This window comes from Strongylocentrotus purpuratus, unplaced genomic scaffold (assembly GCF_000002235.5).
Source record: "Strongylocentrotus purpuratus isolate Spur 01 unplaced genomic scaffold, Spur_5.0 spur5_scaffold_20, whole genome shotgun sequence".
Lineage (NCBI taxonomy): Eukaryota > Metazoa > Echinodermata > Echinoidea > Camarodonta > Strongylocentrotidae > Strongylocentrotus > Strongylocentrotus purpuratus.
Window position 1 is genome coordinate 1,472,123 of NW_022145606.1, and position 21,947 is coordinate 1,494,069.

General features: G+C 35.1%; 2 protein-coding genes across 3 annotated transcripts; both read right to left on the reverse strand.

Moving 5' to 3' along the window:
- Positions 1-1,475: 1,475 nt before the first annotated feature.
- On the reverse strand, positions 1,476-5,637 carry LOC115927151. The gene is made up of 4 exons (XM_030992618.1): positions 5,224-5,637; positions 3,857-4,373; positions 3,420-3,538; positions 1,476-2,179 (listed from the first exon to the last, which is right to left on the reverse strand). The coding sequence occupies exons 1-4, from the start codon at positions 5,554-5,556 to the stop codon at positions 1,832-1,834; spliced, it is 1,317 nt and encodes a 438-aa protein (XP_030848478.1). The 5' UTR covers positions 5,557-5,637; the 3' UTR covers positions 1,476-1,831.
- Positions 5,638-6,583: 946 nt separating this feature from the next.
- Positions 6,584-18,837, reverse strand: LOC115927152. 2 transcript variants are annotated; one of them, XM_030992619.1, is made up of 9 exons: positions 18,460-18,837; positions 15,037-15,130; positions 13,043-13,126; positions 11,991-12,071; positions 11,540-11,623; positions 10,829-10,915; positions 9,151-9,450; positions 7,857-8,116; positions 6,584-6,878 (listed from the first exon to the last, which is right to left on the reverse strand). In XM_030992619.1, exons 2-9 carry the CDS (start codon positions 15,113-15,115, stop codon positions 6,744-6,746), a joined length of 1,110 nt encoding a protein of 369 aa, XP_030848479.1. In that variant the 5' UTR covers positions 15,116-15,130; positions 18,460-18,837; the 3' UTR covers positions 6,584-6,743. The 2 variants fall into 2 exon arrangements, with proteins under 2 accessions (XP_030848479.1, XP_030848480.1); XM_030992620.1 differs by lacking the exon at positions 11,540-11,623 and having other exon boundaries at positions 6,586-6,878; positions 18,460-18,836.
- Between the last annotated feature and the right edge of the window lie 3,110 nt (positions 18,838-21,947).

Below are 21,947 nucleotides of genomic sequence, written 5' to 3' on the forward strand. Positions count from 1 at the left end.
CTAAATGGTATAAGCGTTATACCAATCTACAGGGCACTAAATGGTATAAGCGTTATACCAATCTACAGGGCACTAAATGGTATAAGCGTTATACCAACCTACAGGGCACTAAATGGTATAAGCGTTATACCAATCTACAGGGCACTAAATGGTATAAGCGTTATACCAACCTACAGGGCACTAAATGGTATAAGCGTTATACCAACCTACAGGGCACTAAATGGTATAAGCGTTATACCAATCTAAAGACCACTAAATGGTATAAGCGTTATACCAACGTACAGGGGCGTACACAGGATTTTTTTTAAGATGGGGTTTTAAAATCTGAAAATAGCGCCAAAAATTTTGCAACGACTCAAAATATTTTAAATCATTTTTTTATAAAAATTGACATTTTTTTAAAATTCTAAGTTTTTTTTCTTCCCAAAAATAGGATTAAAAAAAAAAAAAAAAAAAAAAAAAAAAAAAAAATTTGATGCATGATATAAAACAAATATACCCCTCAGCAAATTGTACTATCAGAGTCGCCTCTTGCGCATAGTTTTAACCAGAACCTATCAAGACAGTGTACATTTGTATACTACAGAGCACTAAATGGTATAAGCGTTATACCAATCTACAGAGCACTAAATGGTATAAGCGTTATACCAATCTAAAGACCACTAAATGGTATAAGCGTTATACCAATCTAAAGACCACTAAATGATATAAACGTTATACCAATCTACAGAGCACTAAATGGTATAAGTGTTATACCAACCTACAGGGCACTAAATGGTATAAGCGTTATACCAACCTACAGGGCACTAAATGGTATAAGCGTTATACCACTTACAGGGCACTAAATGGTGTAAGCGTTATACCAACCTACAGGGCACTAAATGGTATAAGCATTATACCAACCTACAGCGCACTAAATGGTATAAGCGTTATGTTAACCAACATGCTTTCAGATATCATGTAGAATTCTTGATACAGTAACAAAATTATAAATTCAACCAGTATATATATATCCAGTATATAGTTAAAAAAATCATTGTTTTAAAGCCAAAGTGATATTGATCTACAAAGGACACTATACAGCATAATCAGATTATTATTGAGATTTTAAGCAATTTAGCCTTGTTTTGGCCTGTGATAACACTCATAGATGCTTCAATCATATACTTTTTAACCAAATCCATGACCCCATGATAACACGTTGTATTATCTTTAAAAGCAACCTGTAAACTGACATCACTGATTTTCGCTAATGTTTTTCTTTCTGTAGAAATATACATTCCAAGTATCTTCAAAAAAGCTACATCCCACGTGCAAAACTTTTGGAGATAAATTAATACTCATACAGGAAAAATGTTGTTTTAAATTAACAGTTGACAAGGAATATCCTCTGTCTCTGCTCTAATACATACTAGATAAAAACTTGAGCCAAACAAAATATTTCAGAGCAGTTGCAAGGCGAACAAATTATCACATATGTTACACACATGTACCTCAAATTTAATGTACTAAAGTTCATTCTTTTCTGTAGCAATAATGAAATCAATATCATCATAGTGATTATTTTATAACAAATCTGTTTAAACATGATTATTGAAGAAAAAATGAATTTGAGTTGTATGCTTACAATAGAAAAACTAAAATTCCTTTATTTCTATTATTTGTCTTTACAATCACTATTGTCTTGAAAATCCTTGCAGAATTGTGCGTTAAATGAAACCCCTATGTCAGTACGCATACTATGTGGATTATTGCCATCAAATTTGTGGGGGTCCCAACACTATAGAAGGGCTTTAACTAGACCTAATACCCCTCAAAATAAAGCAGAAACCTACTCAAAATAATCCCAATGTTTCTCCCTCAACCCATTCACTACCTGAAGTGGCAGTTTGTCTCCAGCGGTCAGAGTGAAAGGAAGGAGAATTACACTATCCCTTGGAATGGTCTCAACCCAAACCTGCTTCCGGCCACGCTGTCCTGTGACAGCAACCATCATCTTCTTCCATTTTGTTGTCAATGTCCCTGTAAACCATTCTAGTACAAGGCCATCCTCTGTGACCTTGTCCACACGTCCTATCTGTGGCCAGTGTGTGCTATACGCCTCGATGTAGGTGGCCACCATATCTCCCTCCCGTATTTCTGTCCTCCTCTCCTTCCTCCCTTTGGGTCCAAGATGAACCTGAGCAAACAGACAAGCATAAACCAAGTATCCATACATGTATCTTTAAATAATCGGAAGGTAGTTACAACTTGTAGAAAAAAATCAACTGCGTGCAGTTGAGATAAAGGGTTTCCCGAATATGACACAATTGCCTCAGACTTGTCATGATTAAACATTCCCTGTATATTAATTTTAAAGGGACATGGTAACATTGTTTAGATGAATGAAAAATACTGCTAAGGTAGTGAATTCAATGCTTCCGTACAATCAAAGACAATCTGAGTTTTAGTGAAAACTAATCTGATTTATTGATAAATTCTGCCAACTACATTACTTTAATAAAACTAAAATCAAGGTTAATGCAAATTGTTACAAAGCAATGTATAGACTCTTTATACCATTTTAAACATTTGAGTCATGAACGATTTTGAAAGCAATGTTTTATGTCATATTTACAAGTAAAAACAATTTGAAAATTGACAGGGGGATTTTACATATCCCACTTTCAAAGAAAAGCATATGGTTGTGGTTTGTGGGTTTTTCAGGAATCTTTGCATGTTAGAGGGTTTGTACAGTAGTAGGAATATAACAAGTAACATTTCATATGAAAATTAAGCATTTTTTGTCATCAACCTTCAACAATGCTACCAGTTCCCTTCAACACTAACCTGCATTTAAAGATACCCAATTTAATTGAGATATCTCTTTCGGTTCTATCATATAATTGTTTCATGAACTTTGACCAATGATCTATTTAATTGAGATATCTCTTTCGATTCTATCATATAATTGTTTCATGAACTTTGACCAATGATCTATCTACCCCAAAACTTAATCATATCATCCTGACATAGCCATGCATACCAAGTTTGTTTATGCTCTCCTAATCTGGTCTAAAGTTATTGCATTAACAAAAGGACAACACAAAGACATAACGTCTTCAACAGTGCCATATATAGAGGTTTTTGTTTTCATTTGTATTTACATTGGAGATCTGTAATTTCTTGAACTAAGATTAGTATTGTTCCTAATGCATTCCTTCTTGCATTTTTTAGGGGTTCAGGGGCCCACAAATCAACATTTGAGGTTGTGAAAGTGGAATGTGTTTTAGGTTGCATAAGAAACAATGCAATATATGAAGTTGAGCACTTCTATAGTATAATAGTATTCTATAATTAAAAAAATGAAACTTTAACAGTATTAAGCTAGGTGTTCATGTGATAATATCCTAGTTTATTTCTGCATGATAGAAAAATACCTGTCTGTATGGTTCCTCCTCTATGATGTCAGCATGCACTTCCTGCTGTGGAGCATTCACTGGTTGACTGACCGCTAGCAGCAAGTCGCAAATGGGCCACCTCACTGTTGCATCGTCTTCTGTAGATGAATAAAGAAGAGCATGTATTCAAGAAAATTAATAACATAAGTTTACTGTTCACTATATAGTGCATCAATAAATATCAGATATAAATCCCTAAAAAATTAATCAAATACATTAAGTAGTATACAAAATACACATATAACTAGAAATATCGCAATCTGTGTTGTGGCGCACTGCGAATGTATCCCCCAACAGTGGCAGCGGTTTTTGTGTCATCCTTATGTTCGAAGGAGGGACAAAGATCCTCTCTTCCTTCCCTGAAATCTAAAAATTGCGACAAACATTGTGACAAACATCAGCATGAATCTTTTTACCTTCACATTCCTCTTCCTCTAAGGTTAGGAGCTCACAAAGTGACCTCCAAGCCTCAATGTCCCCTGGCTGGAAATATGGTCGCAGCTTCTCTGCCCCCCTCTCGATTTGTTGAATGTCGATGTCTGTAAAAGACTTCTTCACCAGCCTGGGTTGTCCATCTGGAAGTGACGACAGAATGCGGGTCAGGCCTGTTGTGTCGCACCAATGTGGAGATGTGGACCAGTCTTTGGTTTGGAGTGTGGCTTTCCCGGCTTGATCTAGGGTGAACTTGAATATGTGTGGCTTGCTGTGATAGGCCATACTATGTTGGTGGGGCAGAAGCCAGTCGCGGACATCAAAGATGTGCAGAATTCGCTGGGCAGTTGTCATAGTGTGAGTGTTGAATGAGGCAGGGATGGCTTGTAGTAGTTTGGGAAATGTCGTGATGCTGTGCTTTTTAAGGTGGGTAGAGATTCGAGAAAAGAACTGATCCACATCTTCGTGTGTGTGTCCAACCATTAAGAAGCCAACCTTGATCTGCATTTCAGGAAGATAGATTAGATAGAAAAAAAACATTAAGATTAGATTTTTTTTATTATTGGTAATTATGTATTCAGTTTGTTCATAAAAGTTAAAAACTAGCATAAATGTTTGTTTCTATCCAAGAACAAGGAAAGATTTTAGTGTCGCTCATCGCAAAAAAAAACAACATGTTTACCGTTTTTACAACTGAAATGACTGAATGTTATACGTGAGGTCTTGAAGATGTACATAACTGAATAGCAGATTCCGCATCAGGTATGGAATGCAATTCAATTACTTATACTGTATTGTACTGTAGTATAAACTTGTAAAAAAAGAGTTAAGATATTAACAATGTTTATGGTCAAGTTCTAGAGGAATCTAATTTTAAACTAACAGGTATAAATTTAAAAAAGCAATTTTAAAAAGTTTGTATGTAATCCATTAACAGGTTTCCAGAATATCTTGATTAGGCTAATTTTTTATACACCTGGCTCTGCAAGATAAATACTTGTCCTAAGTTTGATAGTAATCCATCTGTCGGCTCTTATGATAATGCGTTCACAAGCTATTTATAAGCATGCATAATGAACCCCATGACCTTTGACCTCATGACGCTAAAATCAAATCAGTTTATTAGCTCTACAAGATACTTATACATGTCTTGAGTTTGAGTTTCAAGTACCCTATGGCTTTAAAAACAAAAGAGAAGGCAGCTAGCTTTTGGTTTCCTTATAATTTTAATGACATTATCAAAGTATTGCCATTATTGCCAAGATGTTCACCGGGTATAACTTGAAAAAGGAAATTGCAATTGGCCTATGTTTAAAGAATATGTAGTGATTATTTAAAGGGATTTGTTCACCTTTTTGAAGATATTGAGCTCCACTAAGAGAGAGAGAAAGGCAAAGACGTGTCGATTCTTGTTCTCCCTTGCTGTGTTGTCTAATTGGAGATACAAAGTTGGTGGAAGGGAGTCGGCGTAGCGGATGAGAATGCTGAGGATGATGTTGATGGTGAGGTTGCTGTCATGAGGGTATTCTTTGACGTCGATGTAAGTGTGTTGACCTCTGCCATGTACAATAGCGCCAGTGATGTGTGTGTTGAGTTGGTCCGTGTGGCTGAGGGCTTTGGGTGCTGGGTGTAGTTGCGGTATTGCTGTGCAGTGTTGATCCATCCCATCGATGATGATGCTCATATATTTGTCTGGGCTTGCCTTCGCTTTTTGAATGTGCTTGTAGTATTTCTGCCTCTCATTGCTGCTGAAACAATAAATTAGGGACAAGAATACCACTATTGAGAATATATTCAGTATTCAACAGTGAGTAACACATTGTTGAGGATTCACAGTGCAGTCAAACTTGCCAAACAATCTTCCCGAGGAAGCTGGCAAAAGTGGCCTTTATGGACACGTGGTCTTCCTAAAGAGATTCAGTAACATGCAAACTGCTCTACAAATATAAAGTTTTAGTGATTTTTTTTTAAAATGTGAGCTTTAAAACAGGTTTGACTGTACATGTATTCAGAATTAAAGGGAAATAATAACATAATTAGAGATCAGGGCCTGTATTCAAGTCAATAATTAAGTACAAAATTTAAGCGTAATTAGTATTTGGCTTAGATAAATACTTAGCCAATTTTGGTATTCAATTCAAACTTTTGGTTAAGTATGTTACCCTAAAGACAGCTCCCTACCAGACTTAAGCCAATTATTTGGAGGCCTTGATTGGCAGGCATATGTTTTTCTTACACAGTATTATAACATGCACACAGTTATAGCATTTATTGCAACGCATTAATTGCGCATTACTTTTGATTGACCGTGTGATGGCATAATGCTTATCAGTTAGTATTTTACCTAGATTTTGTCTTACATAAGTATAAGTCTAAAATGCGATTTGAATAGGAGATAAGTAAATTACTTAGCTTAGCCATTTACTTAGTAAATTTCTAACTTATGCTAAGTATTGAATTGAATACCGGCTCTGGGTCATTCACTTAATTCCTAGATTTTCTTTCTAGTACACAAAAATCATGAATGCCATAAAAAAAACCATAGATCATAATCAGGAAAGTTGTGACTGCTCATGCACAAAACTATTTTTGTGCAGTTTCAGGTTGAGGTCTTTTCAAGGGGTTTTTCCTTTTTTTAATTTTGTGATTATATTACCTCTGTCAAATCTCTCGCTCCTTTTTGAGATTTTACCGCAGTGGAACCTTGTTATAATAAGGTACATGGTATAACACGCTAATTTTGCTGGTCCCATGTCTTATATAGAAGTCTTGAATCTTGTGGTAATACAATAATATCAAATTTCTCCACCTTGAGTATACATTAGACTCGTTGTAGCAAATTGTTTCAAAGACCAATCAATTGAAAGTATGTTATATACTGTACCTTTGTTTCTCTACATGTTTTTGGTGTTGGGTTATGAGACTTCTCCTTAGCACTTTGTCATTGGTTTGGCCGAGCTTGACTTTTAATTCAGTGCATTCGTCACACTTTGAAAAGCGGTTCACCTGCAGAAAATGAATTTCAATTCACATAAAATATTTGTTGGATGTTGATATATCACTTAACATGCTAGTTTTCTTTAACAAAGGGTTCACTATTAAAAAAGTTCTTTCATCCAAACATTATTTTGAAATACATTATTCAAAAGTTTGATAATCTGTTTTTTTTAAACAGATGGAATACCATCTGATATAGAATATAGAATAGGCTTTATATAGTTCTAAAATAAAAATTGACAAAGAGTCAATAATTAATCCAAAGATTCACTGCACACTATTTGTCTTAGACTTTTAATACACTAGAACCATTTTTGGTATTTAAAAAAAAAAACTTTTTTCAGAACATATTTCTATTTTAAAAACTTGCTAGAATGTTTGGGCTTCAAATTGCTTCATATAGGAAATAGAGATAATTCTTAAAAATCCTGCCTCTGAATTACATAATTTATAATAACATTTCAATCAATAATTTGTGGTCAATAAAATTAAAAAACAATACTTCTGTCTGAACATTCTGATAAGGATTTGTGGGAAGGGGGTTAAATTGTATCCCCATTCATGACCTACTCTCTTAAAGTCCTTCTTAAGTGTTGGGAGCATCTAAACATTTGGTTGAGGGAGTTCACTTAAATTGTATAATGACTTGTACGTGAATGTAATTTAACACTCACTTTTGCAAGTATTTTTAAAACAAAATTGTTTGAAAACGATACACTGATGAAATATTATACAATTGAGGTTTTCTGTGTACAACACAAAACAAAAATTTTGCATTATTTCAAATATAGTCTTCATAAACATTTGTCTTGAAAATCCTTGACTAGTGAGTGTTAAATTACATTCTATTCCACATCATTATGCGATGTAGGTAAAATTAATTTGGTCATCACATTTTGGGGCTCCCAACACTTTAGAGAGGCTTTAAAGCAGTCTGAATAAGGTTAATCTATATTTATTGTGAATAGGAATTTCAAAATACGATACCTTTGGGATCGTTATGTGCTGCTCTTCACTCCTCCAGATTCTTTTGAAGTGTGACTCTGAGCACACCTCTGCATTGTCCTTGACCCTCTCGTACACCTCTCTCTTTGTGAAGGATGACGGGAGATTGAGTCTTTCCTGGTTAGGCATTCTGTCCCCATACCTCTGTGCTATTCGGTCTAATTGGGTCTTTGCGTTGAGAGTTCTCTGAGTCTTGTACCCTCTCCTTTTGAAATTGGCTGGTAGTGGGTAGAGCATTCCATCTTGTATCATGAAATCAGGGAAATCGAAAAGATAAGCATTACAAAAAATTGAGTAAAACCAATACAAAGTCTTATTTATCATGATCTTGACTTTTTTCTTTTAATTTAAAAAAATACTCTACTTTTGCTTTCAAAGAAAAGCTTTCTTTTGGGTATAAGTCAGGAATTTCTAAAGAGATTTTAAAAATTTGAATCAATAAAAAACTTGGCCTCAATTCATATTCTCTTTAATGAGTTCCTTATTTCATTTGTGTGTTTTTTGGTGAGAAACATAATACACAATAAATCCATGTTTTCTCTTTTTAAATAATTTTTCATTATGCCTTTTACAATAAATAGACAAATTCCATCAGTAAATTAACTGACCTTCCCAGAACTCAATTTCCCTTAAAAACTGATACATATTCTGCATTAATGGGACCCACAGTTTCATAATGTATTTTCATGCATACTTGCTTATGACCCACCTCTTTGGATATCGCAAAGATATACCAACTGTTGTTATTAAGCTTTTGAAAGGTATCAAGAGAACCTACAACTTGAAGTCATTTCTGAGGAACTAGGTAATGAAGATCGAGTGCCCACCATGTGCGATAGAACAAGCACAAAATCCACATGTATCATAGATGCTATGCTCATGAAGTTATTGTAATTTCTAGACATAAATAGGCTTGACATGCATTGGAACTAATGCCAAGTTGGCTTCCAATGTGCGAAGAAAACACTGATCGAGAACAAGAGATGGAACTGAAATCAATCTACATGAACATTTGTACGGTAGTAAAATTATGTGTGGACCAAAAAAAGATTTAAAATTTGTATGAAGGAATGAAAGAAAGGAATATAAATACTTTAAAAATCATAGGTTTCCGCAACATCTTGTTTTATGACTTCAAAGAATTACATTGTAAATGATGCTAAATTGTAGGTCAAAATAAGTACCCGGTATGAGGTACCAAAAATTAAAAAGGAAAAAATGCCGTGGGATACTACTTTCGTTTTTTTATCACAATACCTGTAATTATTAACCTCACCTCTGAACCGTTTTTGCCAGTCGTAGAATCTTGATCTCACAATTCCAACCACCTGGTACCAGGCTGTAGCACACACCAGCTCCAGACCAATGTTGAATGAGAACTGAAAGCTCCCATCTTCAGCTTGAGAAGAATGAGTCCTGAAGTACTCCAGAAGCCATATCCGCTGATCACACAAAGATTTCTCCTTGAAGGCTGAGCGGGCTGCAGCTGCATCTGCTCGTGTCACTCTCGCCAGGCAATCGGAAGAGCAGCATCTTCCACTGAAAACGGACAATAACGTCTCTCCACCAGTTTTGACTGTAAAAAAAAGGTGCACAGAAAATTTCCGGCTTATAATAATATGGTTGCAGTATAGAATGAACTCTTGATTTCAAATGTACTTCGCAGTGAGAGCTACATACAACTCGATTTTATATGCAGATATGTAAATACATGTCTAGCATGAACAAAGAAATCCTTGTAACTTTAACATGCCCATGAAGCCCTAATGCTAAATGCTCCCATGAGCTTAACATCAGATGGCCTCAAGACTGTTAATATTTTCAATTTTACTTCTTTCATGTTTGGCATTGAGTGGTGTAAACACCTTTTCACATGTTTTTTTAATTCATATAGAAACAAATAAATTTCGCGGTCAAATAAATAGTGCAGAATTCAGAAAAATTAATGTACCATGAGTGTTTCACTTTACCAGTATTCATCGTTCACCTATATAGAAAGTATAAACAGGGAACTAATGGGGCAAATCTTAAGACAGTAACCATATGACCATGGTGTAAACTACTATTAAGTTCATTGTACTAGTATTACAGATGTTTAAGAAAAAGAACCTTATTGTGTTAATGTGTCATACATACACCAATGTATCAATCTATGACAGTCTCCACTTTGATCAATAATTGCATTGTAATTTAGCAGTGTCAACTTCTGAAAAGTGAAGAATTGATGAGTTTAAAAAAGAAAAGGTAAAGGTCACGACCAAAGAAAGTGAGTTTACAAAGAGCCTCGGAAGTGTCAGCACAGCAGAGATGAAACCTAGTCACCAAGTTATCAAGTAGTATGTAAATGAGTAGAAATATTACTTCCCTAGTTTGCAAGTTTGGAGATCCAGGATGTGTGAGTATTGCATTAGAGGGAGAAAGTAAGAAGTCAGCGAAGGTAAGCTGACCCTGGACCCGAAATTTGTTGCAGTACTATCTTCAGGCAATTAATTGTTTGAAAGTTACAAAATCTGTCCAAAGTCATATTCTTCGCCAGCCTGCTAAGGGTGTATTCATACAATTGTTTTTAAGCAAGCTTAGTTTTGCCACGTAACACATATCTTATTTTAACTATGGCTGTGATTGCACAGAGTAGAATTTAACTTTTTTAAATACATTTTCTGCGAATTTGGGGCTCCAAACACTGTAGACGGGTTTTAATCCTAATATGGGAATGTATAAAAGAGGCAAAATCACAGTTAGAGGAATAGCTCTTCTAGGTGAACATGAAAATCAAATATCCAGGTCCATATTTTGTAAAGCTCTGCAAAACTATTAAATACAATATTCGTTATGAAGTTGCTTACTGCATGGGCATATACTAAACTTGCAGGAAAATTAAGTAAAGAAAGGATCAAACAAAAGGTAACATATTTGTATTGTCTTGTGAAGAAAAAAAAGATCGTTGAAAGTACCTCGTTTTCTCCGCTCTTGCTCAAAAGCACTATTCGCTTCACTTCCTGATGAGTCCAGAAGCAATGTTACCTCTCTTTTCCTTTTACCTGATGTGAAAATGGACACAAATGGAAGTTAGGAAAATAAATTACTAAATAGGGCAATTCTTATTATTCACATTAAACTAGAAAGATACTAGAAATAAATTGTGTGCAATGGAGAAATAAGCGCCAGCACGAAACACTGTTACCCCAGAATCTATTGATGATTCTGTATTATATACCTCACTTTAGAAATCCAGCCATCTGAATAGGACACTGCTAACAAAACGCATTTAGAAAGGTACGCTCAGAAAATAGTCTGTTTTCAGACTTTTGCATCACTTGGTTGTCAATTTAGTGCTGAATAAAGACTAGATCAGGTTTATTTTTTTTAATTTTCAAGAAGTGGATTACTGTTGTGTACAAATAATAATATACCATTCACATTTAACTGATGTTAACTGTTAACAGATCAGTCACTCACTCAATAGTGTCTGTCAGTTTTAAAAGTCTAGCAATTTAACAGTTTTCCTTGTATAATTTAATACTATGTCTCTGAGACCATTGACATTTCGCATACAGGAAACATGTGACATTTCAGAATCTAAGCGAAAACTGCCTTTATAAAAAATCCAGAGACATAAGTATTGTGCTTTATTATCATTGATAATGACACATTGTAGGCCCTACCTGATTTACGGAATGGTTGAGCGTCCTCAAGGTCATCGGCATCACTCTCAAGCTCTGTGATATCATTTCTAGAGGACTGTAAATCTATAAATATTCAATGGGTATAAGCAAAAATATGTATTTGACTTTGCATGATATATCATTTCTATAATAATATTGTACAATCAGAGAAAAGTTCTATTTTGTCAACATCAAGTTTACTCCCAAATATCATATATTTGTTATCAATTGAAAGAAAGATAACAGCTGCATTCAATTTGAGCTGAGCAGGATCTGTCAATCATGAGATATATATAGTCAAGATAAATTTCAAAAAAATTAGATTTTCGCCAGAGTCTGCCAGTGCTTTGTATTAAAAGTACAAGACAAGTTGAATTTTTTCTGAGTTTCTCTTTCCAGAGACATAAGTATTGTGCTATTATCATCAATAATGACACATTGTAGGCCATACCTGATTTACGGAATGGTTGAGCATCCTCAAGGTCATCGGCATCACTCTCAAGTTCTGTGAAATTTGCAGTGGACTGTAAACCTTTAAATGAAAGAAACATAATGCCGCATTAGACTTGAGCTGAGCAGGAATTAACTGTCAATTATGACATATAGTCAGTCAGATCTCAGAAAAATTATTTTTCTGCCTCTGCCAGAGCTTCGTATTACAAGTTTAAGACAATATAAGATTTGTTCTGAGTTTCTCTTCCCAGTGTGAACCTAAAAATATTTTAAATTCAAGAAGTATGTGTGATCGATTTATTCAACTAAATAACTTGAAAAATAAGCATGCTTTCGTAATTTAATATTACTGTTCATCAGAATCTATTTGGAGGTGTAACAAAATGCATTTTGATGGTTTGCAAATGGTAGTAATAGTACATGAGCTGAAATTTCACATGCATGCTTTGCGTATTGATAAAGCACATGCATATATCTATTATAATAAGCAGTTACATGAAGCACTGCAAATACTGATATTACATGTACATCCAATCTTAAAGCCCCTCTAAAGTGTTGGGAGCCCCAAGAATTTGATGCAGCATTTTCAAAAAAAAATGTGTTTGGAGTCGAATATTGATGATAGAATACAAAATATAGGTTTTCTGCGTACAACAGAAAACCTGAATCTTTACAGAAGTGTGTAATAAATGACACCCTGTTTCACATTATCATACAATTCAAGTAAAGTTCTCCCATCAAATTGTTGACGAATTCCGGGCTCCCAACACTTTAAAGGGGCTTTACCTTTAGATACTCTAATCAAAGATATATTAACAATTCAAATTCTTATATCAGACTCTTTCATTTCTCATTTTCAAAATTACTAGAAAGTGTTTTCATATTTCTATAACCGTACTGCTATTTTAAAATAACCAAATTTACTTTTTGCACAATATGTCCAATTCTTCAATGTCATTTAATGTTATTTATGCAACACAATCAAAATGGGGAGGGGGTACTTTGTGCATTCACACTCGTTTGTAGAGCCATTCATGGAATAACACATACCCGAGTTACTGGCAGAGAAAGGCTGGGCATCCTCTTCAGCATCACTATCAAGCTCTGTGACAGTATTTCCAGGGGTCTGTAAACCTGTAAGATTAAATTCAAATTATCAAATACAGTATGCTATGATATACATTTATACATTCATATCTGGTCATATAGCATTTTTATTATTAATTAGCAATATGGATTCTACTTGTAACCATGGTAGAGTGTCCCTTTTGCAGGTAATTTGGTTTTGCAGGTTTTGCAGGTAACAAATCCAGTAGAATTTGGCAGGAATGATTCATGAGACTGTCCCATAACTGTCCCATCTGTGAAATTTATAAGTTGGCAGTGAAGCCAGTGACCTAGTCTCCTTACTTTGTTGACTCAACTTTTAGACACTTTGGAGCTAGTGACTGACTGACTTATGTCTTCTATGTTAATAATAGCTTAAATAAAATGATCTGTGAAGGGTATCATTTGTAGTTTGTACACAACAGTGACCTGCTTTAGAACAAAATTAAACTAATTTTGTCTTTACTCAGCACATAATGTAAGACTATGCAGTACAAGGGTCTGAAACATCAGACTGAATTATTGGCGTACTTTTCTACCCTGTGAAGAATTTAACTTAATTTAACATAAAGCTAATTTTCCAGTGCTAAACTTTTAAGAGGAGTTTTTAGTTAATACATGTATTATTACTTGTTTATCATTGAATTTACAAAACTTTGTATTTTGAGCCTGCAAGAGGGACACATCACCTTTTAAAGGCTCTGGTGGCTGTACTTGCAAGCCAAAGATATGAAATTGTAATAAAATGCCTAAAAATGACATATCCCCATTATATAATTCCTTTCAAAATATATGAACTTCTCAACACAGCTCTGAAACAATGTTTACAAAGTAATATTCTGTAGAGTATTTTCAGCGCCTTCATGATAGATAACATGTTCGTAAAAAAAAAATAAAATCAAATTCCCTTGTATTATTTCTAAAATCTAAAAATAAATATTAAAAAAGAAATGAATAAAGAACTGTAAATAGGGCTGTTACAGCATCAACATACATGTACAGTAGATCAATCAATTAATATTAAAAATGTCAAAATTGGAGTACCGGTAAAGACATTGTAATTATCTGCTTTAAAGAGATCAAGTAACACTCATTTGCACTGCCCCTTCAGTCAAAATTTGATTGAAAGAAAAAGAAGAGAAACATATTTTAGTTTTCATTGCTACACGTTTTGTCTGTTTACGGTAGTTCAAATTTAGAAGAGATCGAGGAATATTTGAAAATAAGGGCTATTTCCTTCAATAAAACTAATATGAAAAAAATATTTGTCTCTGAAAGTATATACATGTACATGTAAATCTTCATTTGTTTACAAGGGGTGAGGGGCTATATTATACGACACAACTTTTTCAGTATAAAGAAAATAAATGAAATCTATTTTTTTTCCCTTCAAACATCGATTCGTTTCCTCTAAAAAAATGTACAAGGTTACTCTAATGCCAAACAAGTAAATACCCTTGAAATGTCATCGATATTGGGTAGAATTTATATGTGAACCAGTAACACTGTTCATAATTGAAAAAATTGTTCGCTATATTAAAGTATTCATGCATGTACATTATTTGATGTCAGTGTGTGCGCTACAGTTAATCCTGAATCATCTCTAGATCAACATTTCCAGCTCCAAATACCACTAACCAGATCTCCCTTCCTTACTTTGGTACTGGGCTAGAGGCATTCATAGTTGAATTATAGCAATTTTTTTCAGGAATGAGTTAAAATATGGCTACAAGTGTAATTATACAGATGTAGTTCCTTGTTTCTTTTTTTCCAGTCCAAATACAATGTTACCATTTCACTTTAAATTTCATACTTTATCCTTAAAATGAATTGATCTGATAATTAAAGCAAAAAGAACTGACTGAGCAACCACAATTTGTAAAACAGGTAGACAGTAAAGTGCTCTAGAGGAATCATAATGTGTGTCTTTACTGTACCTGTGGTCCATGTACTTGGAAGATTATCCTCAGCATCACTCTCAAGCTCTGTGAAACTGATATCATTCACAGTAGCCATGCCTCATGAGAAACCCTGAATATAAAACAACAATAAAACTGTCATACTATTTTTTTTCTTCACATGCAATTCAAATGTAACAAAAAAATTGTCAAACATGTTCCAATCAAAGCTGAACCTGACAAATGATGCAACTCTAGCAAAAAAGAGAAATCATGAAGTGCATTGATCATTTTTACAAGTTACCAATGTTTTGTACAATTTATAGCAACAAAATGTAACATACTGTATAGTATTTTTTTACTTCACCTAACTTTACCCTATTGAATGATGTTTTCTTTTCTACCCCTCATTGGAAGCTACATCATACATGCAGGAATACTTACTTTTTTGAATTTTTTTTGAAAAAGTCTGTAAAACTATAGAACAATGGAAATGACTACGCAAATTGCCAATTCGGTTATCAGTTTGTGACGTCATGTCCTCACTATTTATCAATTGCTTTGTATAGTTTAATCCCATTAATTTCTCTTTTTATCCCCCAAAACTTGATTTCCCCATGCCTTTACCCAGGTTATATGATCAATATCATATTGCGTGCATGACATTGCACAAAATCTTTTATCAACTTTGAAGAATTTATACTATTTTCTGAATATTGTATATTCATAATTATCGATTTCTATCTAAATAGTTTATCAAAAGCGACATTTTTCATGATTTAACTGAAAAAAATTTCTCTATAATTAGTGCATCCACACAAAAACATATTATTGTCAATCTAACTTGGATGCTGGTGTGAATAAATAAGATTCTTAAGGGAAAAAATAGGAAATTTATAGTATCAATATAAAGAAAACATTTAGTGGATAGTGCGGACATAACGTCACAGACTAATAAGTGAATTTCCAATTTGTCTTGTGATTTTCATTATTCCATAGTTTTACAGACTTTTAAAAAAATTCATAACTTTCTTATTAGATATCCGATTTTGCTCAAACTTTTTTTTGATTGGTTTGTCTGATGTTTTTTGCCTTTATCAAAAGCAAGTTATTTTTGGAGTGGACTTGGCCTTAAATAGTATGGTAGACTGTATTCATATTATCCATAGGTCTAGTATAGACTTTAACAGTTACAGTGTACATGAGAATCATATGCCCATGTTATGTTAACTAGTGGTACGTGCACTGCTTTTTATTTATTGGTTATGTTATCTACTTGAACTCTAACTTCTCTAAGTTAATACACAAAATATAGGCCATATTTGTGTATTTTGCTTGTTTCTGGGGAATTTGTAAATTAAGTCATAAACTAAGTAAGGAATCGACCTGGTTTAATTCTGATTCTTATCTTAAGTTAAGGCAATTAATTCGTCTACAACAACCTCAGAGTCAGAGACAATATAGATTAGGAATAGGAGCGTTTTCCTTGGCTTTTCTTTTGCAACAATAATTCAATAGGCCTATATAGTACTGATCATTATTGCAGTTGGAAAAGTGACATAATCTTGAGGCGTTGAGCCTTCAGCTCAGGTTAAAGAAGAAAAAAATAGGCTAAAATTGGATCTACATGTAGGTTTATACCGTGTGAGTCAAAAAAAAGTTTATACACCTAGAAAATTGCTAATTGTTTAAAAAATCATCTATGAACAGCAGGCCCTAAATAGTTACCATATACATCTTATGAATAGTCAATATTTGCACTCTCGCAAACATGCAATGCCTCCTGTCATCCAAGCGTGAACACATACCACACACAAATGAAACTAAATGATTTGGGATAAAACAATCTTTCATAAGATGTAGGCTAGTATAATAATTTACCGTTCATAGATGATATTTAAATGATTAGCAAATTTCTAGGTGTTAACTTTTTTTGACTTACACTGTAGTCTTCAGTTTAGACTTAAAGGTACTACATGTATGTCCCATTTGCAGGCAAAAATAATGAAAAGGCATTTGAAAGATAATTCTAATTTAGAACTTCCCTTAAAAAAGAGGGGGCTTGAAAATGTCTTCAAGTGGAAAAATAACGACTATTAGTTGTCGAGGAAGAAGACACTTTAAAAAAAAAAAATTTTAAGGTCCCCCCAAAAATCGCAATGACTCAGCCAGCCACTGAATAAGCAGGGGGGGGGGGGTAATGCCATGTAACAAAACATACATCACATGTTTAGCGTCCCCGCCCGCTTCCTTTTTGGGGGCCGCCTCCTATTTTTTTTTTCTTAAAGAAAAAAAACATGAAAAACACTGCTAAAATAGGAGGCCGCCATCTTGAAAAATAGCCCAAATGTCAGGGAAAAAGTACCGAGCGGCAATTTTGAATGAAAAAAAGAAATTAAAAAAAGGGGCTCCTCCTTCCTATTTTTCAACAAAAAAAAGGACGCTAAACATGTTTTTTTTTTTATTTGGCCTAAGAGGACATTTTTTTTTTTTCTGGAAATTTGAAAATTTAACATTTTGCTCCCTTGGGGGGGTTTGAGGTCAGCCAATTATTGGCATAATTTTGTTTTTGTTTTGTTTTATTAAAAAAAAAAATTAAAAAATAATCTCAAAGGGGAGGGGGGGGGGGTTCGCTCCAAAATACACAGAACTCCACCCCCCCCCCCTCCCCGTGCCTGAATCAGCCCATCAAAAGGCTATCCAAATGGTCTCCGATAAGGCAATTAAAAAAAATATAGATCTAGATCTAAGTTAGATCTAGTCTAGCTGTCTACATGTTTAGAGATTTTTTATTTTTTTAAATTTTTTTTTAAAGAAAAAAAAAAACATGGAAAACACTGCTAAAATGGATCTATTTCTGATTTTAAAAAAATGAATTTAAAAAAAATGTCAGCGGCCATCTTGAAAAAAAGCCGGACTGTCAGGGAAATAAATGTACCGGGCGGCCATTTTGAGCGGCCATTTTGAAAAAAAAAAAAAAAAAAAAAGGGCCTCCTCCTTCCTATTTTTCAAAAAACAGGACGCTAAATATGTTTTTTTTTTTTTTAATTTGGCCTAGATCTAGACCTAGACCTAGGTCTACGTCTAATAGAACTAACGTTAGTGGCAAACAGCCCCATAAATGCACCCTACTTCTTCGTACTCTCCAGTTTACATGTCTTCTTCTGCACAATGTCTGGCTTCTTTTACTTGCACGCATCACGCACTCACACACTGCCACTGTTACTCCACCCTGGACAGCTGTCAACGTAGCTTTTTGGGTGCAACAAATTCAAGATTCAAGATTCAGGGATACCATGGCAGAAATCTTCATGGCGAAAGCGCACACATTGTAACGTACCTAGACCTATATTTAATAAGCACCCTCTCCAAACCAGTCCTGGACCATTTTTCAGGCCTAGATCTATAGCTAGGTCGAGATCTATAACAAATTTAGACAGAAAATAAAGATTGTCTACGTACCTGGCCTAGAATCTCTAGATCTAGGTAGAGTCTATACATAGAATCTGCACCACTCTGATCTAGCTAGTAGGATTGACTGAAGCTGAAGATGGTTGAAAGTGAAACAGCCGAGTTGCCTGCTGAGCCGAGCACATGTGGAAGACTCCTCTCTAGATTAATACTAGAATTTTGTAGCAATGTAGACCCTAGATCTATCTCAATTTTTTAGCTAGATCGAATTACGAAGAGACCAACAGTAGCAAGTAACACCTCCGAAATAACAACAAAGTCAACAGTAGGCTCTAACAACTTTTTTCGAACTGTCAAAGTGTCATGCTGTAGCAAACAACAACACCAAGCTAGCGGCTTTTGTTTTCAAAACATGCGCTGTATTGTGTACACGCTTGAGCGATTACAATCTATTCAACTTCAAGATCTACCTGACTCGACTTTACACGACTTTACGACTTTGGATGTTCATCTTGATTGATTCATTGTTCTCAATCTCAACTCACGACCGAAAGCACGATCGAGTCATTGTTGGTGTTGTTGTTTTAGGTCATAGGCGTTTGTCATTCAGAAGTGAATCGTTCTTTCGTTCGTGTCTCCTTAGATCAAGATAGTTATGTAAAGTTCCTTAATTAGAAGTAAATTAAATTAAAATTAAGTGATGTAGACAAATGCTCATGTACCCTTTATACAGCTTGTTTTATGTATAGTTATATTACCAAAGAAGAAAAAAAAACCCCGTGTGTCTGACTGAAGTCTAGCAAGTAAACGGGTTTCCTTGCATAATTTGAATATTAGGACACTGCTAATGTTAAAAATTCACAGATAGTACATAGGTCTACATGACATATTCATAATTCCTGCAAAGTTCTACAGAATTTGAAGTTGGCTGCAAAAGGGACATACAAAGTTTTGAGAAATTTTGAAAATTGGGTGGATATAGTGATTCTTTACAATTTTGATATATTTGGATGCCCCTGTGGATGTATTATATAAGCACTATAAAATTTAGCCCCTAAAACTTTTCTGTTTTCGAGAAAAATTGAATATAAAATTTTACCGGTGCTCCCGGCCGGTAAATTTTGATAAATTTCAAATAGTGCCTACGGCCGTACAATGGTAGCTGCAACCATGAAAATCTCAGAATATGTAGTTGTGATATATAATTTCCAAACCGGAATAGCTAATCGGTCGATTTTAGTCAAGAAACATTGTTTTATAGCTTAATTAATAATTGACCTTGAGAGGGAGCTATACAACATTTCATAACTTTAGACTCGATTTCAATCGCGACAACGATCACTGAATATTGTAGGATCACATATGCTTCCAATATGTTCATTTGAACCAAATTCATGACCCGGCATACCAAAACTTTGTAGGCCTAATACCTTTAAAGGTAAAGACCAGTAATGGTCATGCGATTGCATTGTGAAAGAAACGTTGTGGAATCGATCAGAAAAGGTTGATCATCTAGCATCTAGCATCTGCAAGGTTCTGGAATCATCAATATGATAAGAAATTTGGCCCATTCTTCGTAAAGTTACAAGCACTATACACAGAAAGATGTATATGGGACTACCCTATCTCTCTCACCAGACCATGAGAGAAATAAATTTACCAAATATATGAATTAGTAGGCGGTTTCCCGGCAAATTTTTTATCATCATGTATTAGTCAAAACATATTCTTTCACATGATTGGTAATGAGAGCTTCCATTTCATTTTTTGAAATTGGGGCGTTGCCAATACTGGTCTTTACCTTTAAGGCTATGAAATATCTTGTGTGATAGGGCTTGGGCAGTTGTGAATAAAAATAGTGGTCACCGCCGTGGTTTTGTCCTCCTTCTTTTTGTTCATTTACTATAGTTTTTTCTTCTTTTTTGTCTGATCTTCTTTTGATCAATTCTTTCTCATCTTTCACCGCGTTCGATCTTCATTAGCATCTTCTTCTATACTATAATATAAACAGGAGCCATCTATTCTGCTTCTTTTTGGCCCGGATACAAAGCATTTTGCAAATACTTCTACATATGAATGTAGTCTCCATGGGGGGGGGGGGGTTACTAATATGTTAACCCTTTGAGAGCGAGCCCGCGCACAGCGATTGTTTCCCCTTTGACGGAGCGATTTCGGTTACATCGCCAGTAATGGAAAATTTGGCGGTGCTTTCTACTTTCGCCTACCATTGCGCCTCATTCAGTCATTTTCGTGATTTTGAGTAAATGTAAAAATGAAAGATCAGACTTTTTTTTTCTAAAAATATAAGTTTTGTTCATAAATACGAAAAATAAGGTCTGTTATTTTTGAGGGAAATCGCCGTCTTATTTTGCTGAAGCTTCACGTCTTTCCTTTTCAATAGTACACTCACAATACAAAATGTGCAAGCACCTCCGCACGCGCAGATCGGTCGATACCTCCATTCATTCCCCTATAGTCAATGACAATGATTGTCTTCTGCTAAAGCTCGGCCAATTATCCTACCTACATCCTCTTCTTTCATAACAGTACTTCCAGAGTAGATCTTCTTTACATTCGTTTGTTCCTCTAAGGGTAGGGTCCTGAGATAAGCTGAGATAAGCTTTTCATAAAAGAGGAGGTCCATACATGAATGATTCGCTAAATTGGTCAAGTTGACGAAATGAAAAGGCACTGGTAATCATAGGGGAGAAGAATTACCAACTCCTTTCATCAAAGCATACTTTTATAATGACATAGTTTAGAGTAAGGTCGGTTATTTGTAGCCAAGTGAGACACGGTTAAAATTCGAAAATCACGCCGAAAATTTCGCAACGACTCAGTCAGCCGCTGAATAAGCGGCGGGGGGGGGGGGGGGGGGGGGGGGGTTTGGTCCCAAAATTTGGCCGATCGATATTTGGTTTTGTTAGGGGGGTTAAAGGTCATTTTTTTGAGGTCACCCATTACCATAATTTTAATAAGGGGAGGTTTAACCCCCCCCCCCCCCCCCCGCGTACGCACCTGGTCGGAACCTTACACTCACATTTCGTACCTGAAATAAAGCTGCATTACTGGGGAAATACTCGGCGAAAACTTTTTAACTATGGTTAAATTTGGGGTTACCTTTGGCTGAATGTCAGGATCCCCAAATCCTGTTGCTAGGGAAGAGCCATTAAAAAGGTACACCGTAATTACACATAAAATTCAAGTATTCAACAACGGTTTCGATCATCTTATGGCCAATAAAAGTGCCAAGTGGCTTAAACATCAAACTGTTGAACAGAGCATGAAAAGAGCAGGAGTATTACTGTCAAAAAGTGAGCTATAGGCGCACGCGGGGCACATTAAATTTACAATTAAGGGGGTGTTTTAATTTAGCATGCCAAAAATATTACATGGGAATTGCCCAAATTTACTGCATGATGATTGCCCAAATGATGTGGCCCCAGTCTCCTTCCACCGCCTCACAAGGTCCAGGGGCGGATCTACGGGGGGGGGGGGGTAACAGGGTTTAAACCCACTTGGGCGCCCCCCCCCCAAAA

Excerpts from the sequence above, each read along its gene's own strand:
- LOC115927151 (XM_030992618.1), bottom strand. The coding sequence starts at position 5,556 with ATGAGCATCATCATCGATGGGATGGATCAACACTGCACAGCAATACCG. Across the intron at positions 4,374-5,223 it reads AGCTCAATATCTTCAAAAAG|ATCAAGGTTGGCTTCTTAAT; the intron begins GTGAACAAATCC and ends CCTGAAATGCAG. Across the intron at positions 2,180-3,419 it reads AGGAGGAACCATACAGACAG|GTTCATCTTGGACCCAAAGG; the intron begins GTATTTTTCTAT and ends CTGTTTGCTCAG.
- LOC115927152 (XM_030992619.1), bottom strand. The coding sequence starts at position 15,115 with ATGGCTACTGTGAATGATATCAGTTTCACAGAGCTTGAGAGTGATGCT. Across the intron at positions 11,624-11,990 it reads TCAACCATTCCGTAAATCAG|ATTTACAGTCCTCTAGAAAT; the intron begins GTATGGCCTACA and ends GAATATTTATAG. Across the intron at positions 8,117-9,150 it reads CTGGCAAAAACGGTTCAGAG|ATGGAATGCTCTACCCACTA; the intron begins GTGAGGTTAATA and ends TCATGATACAAG.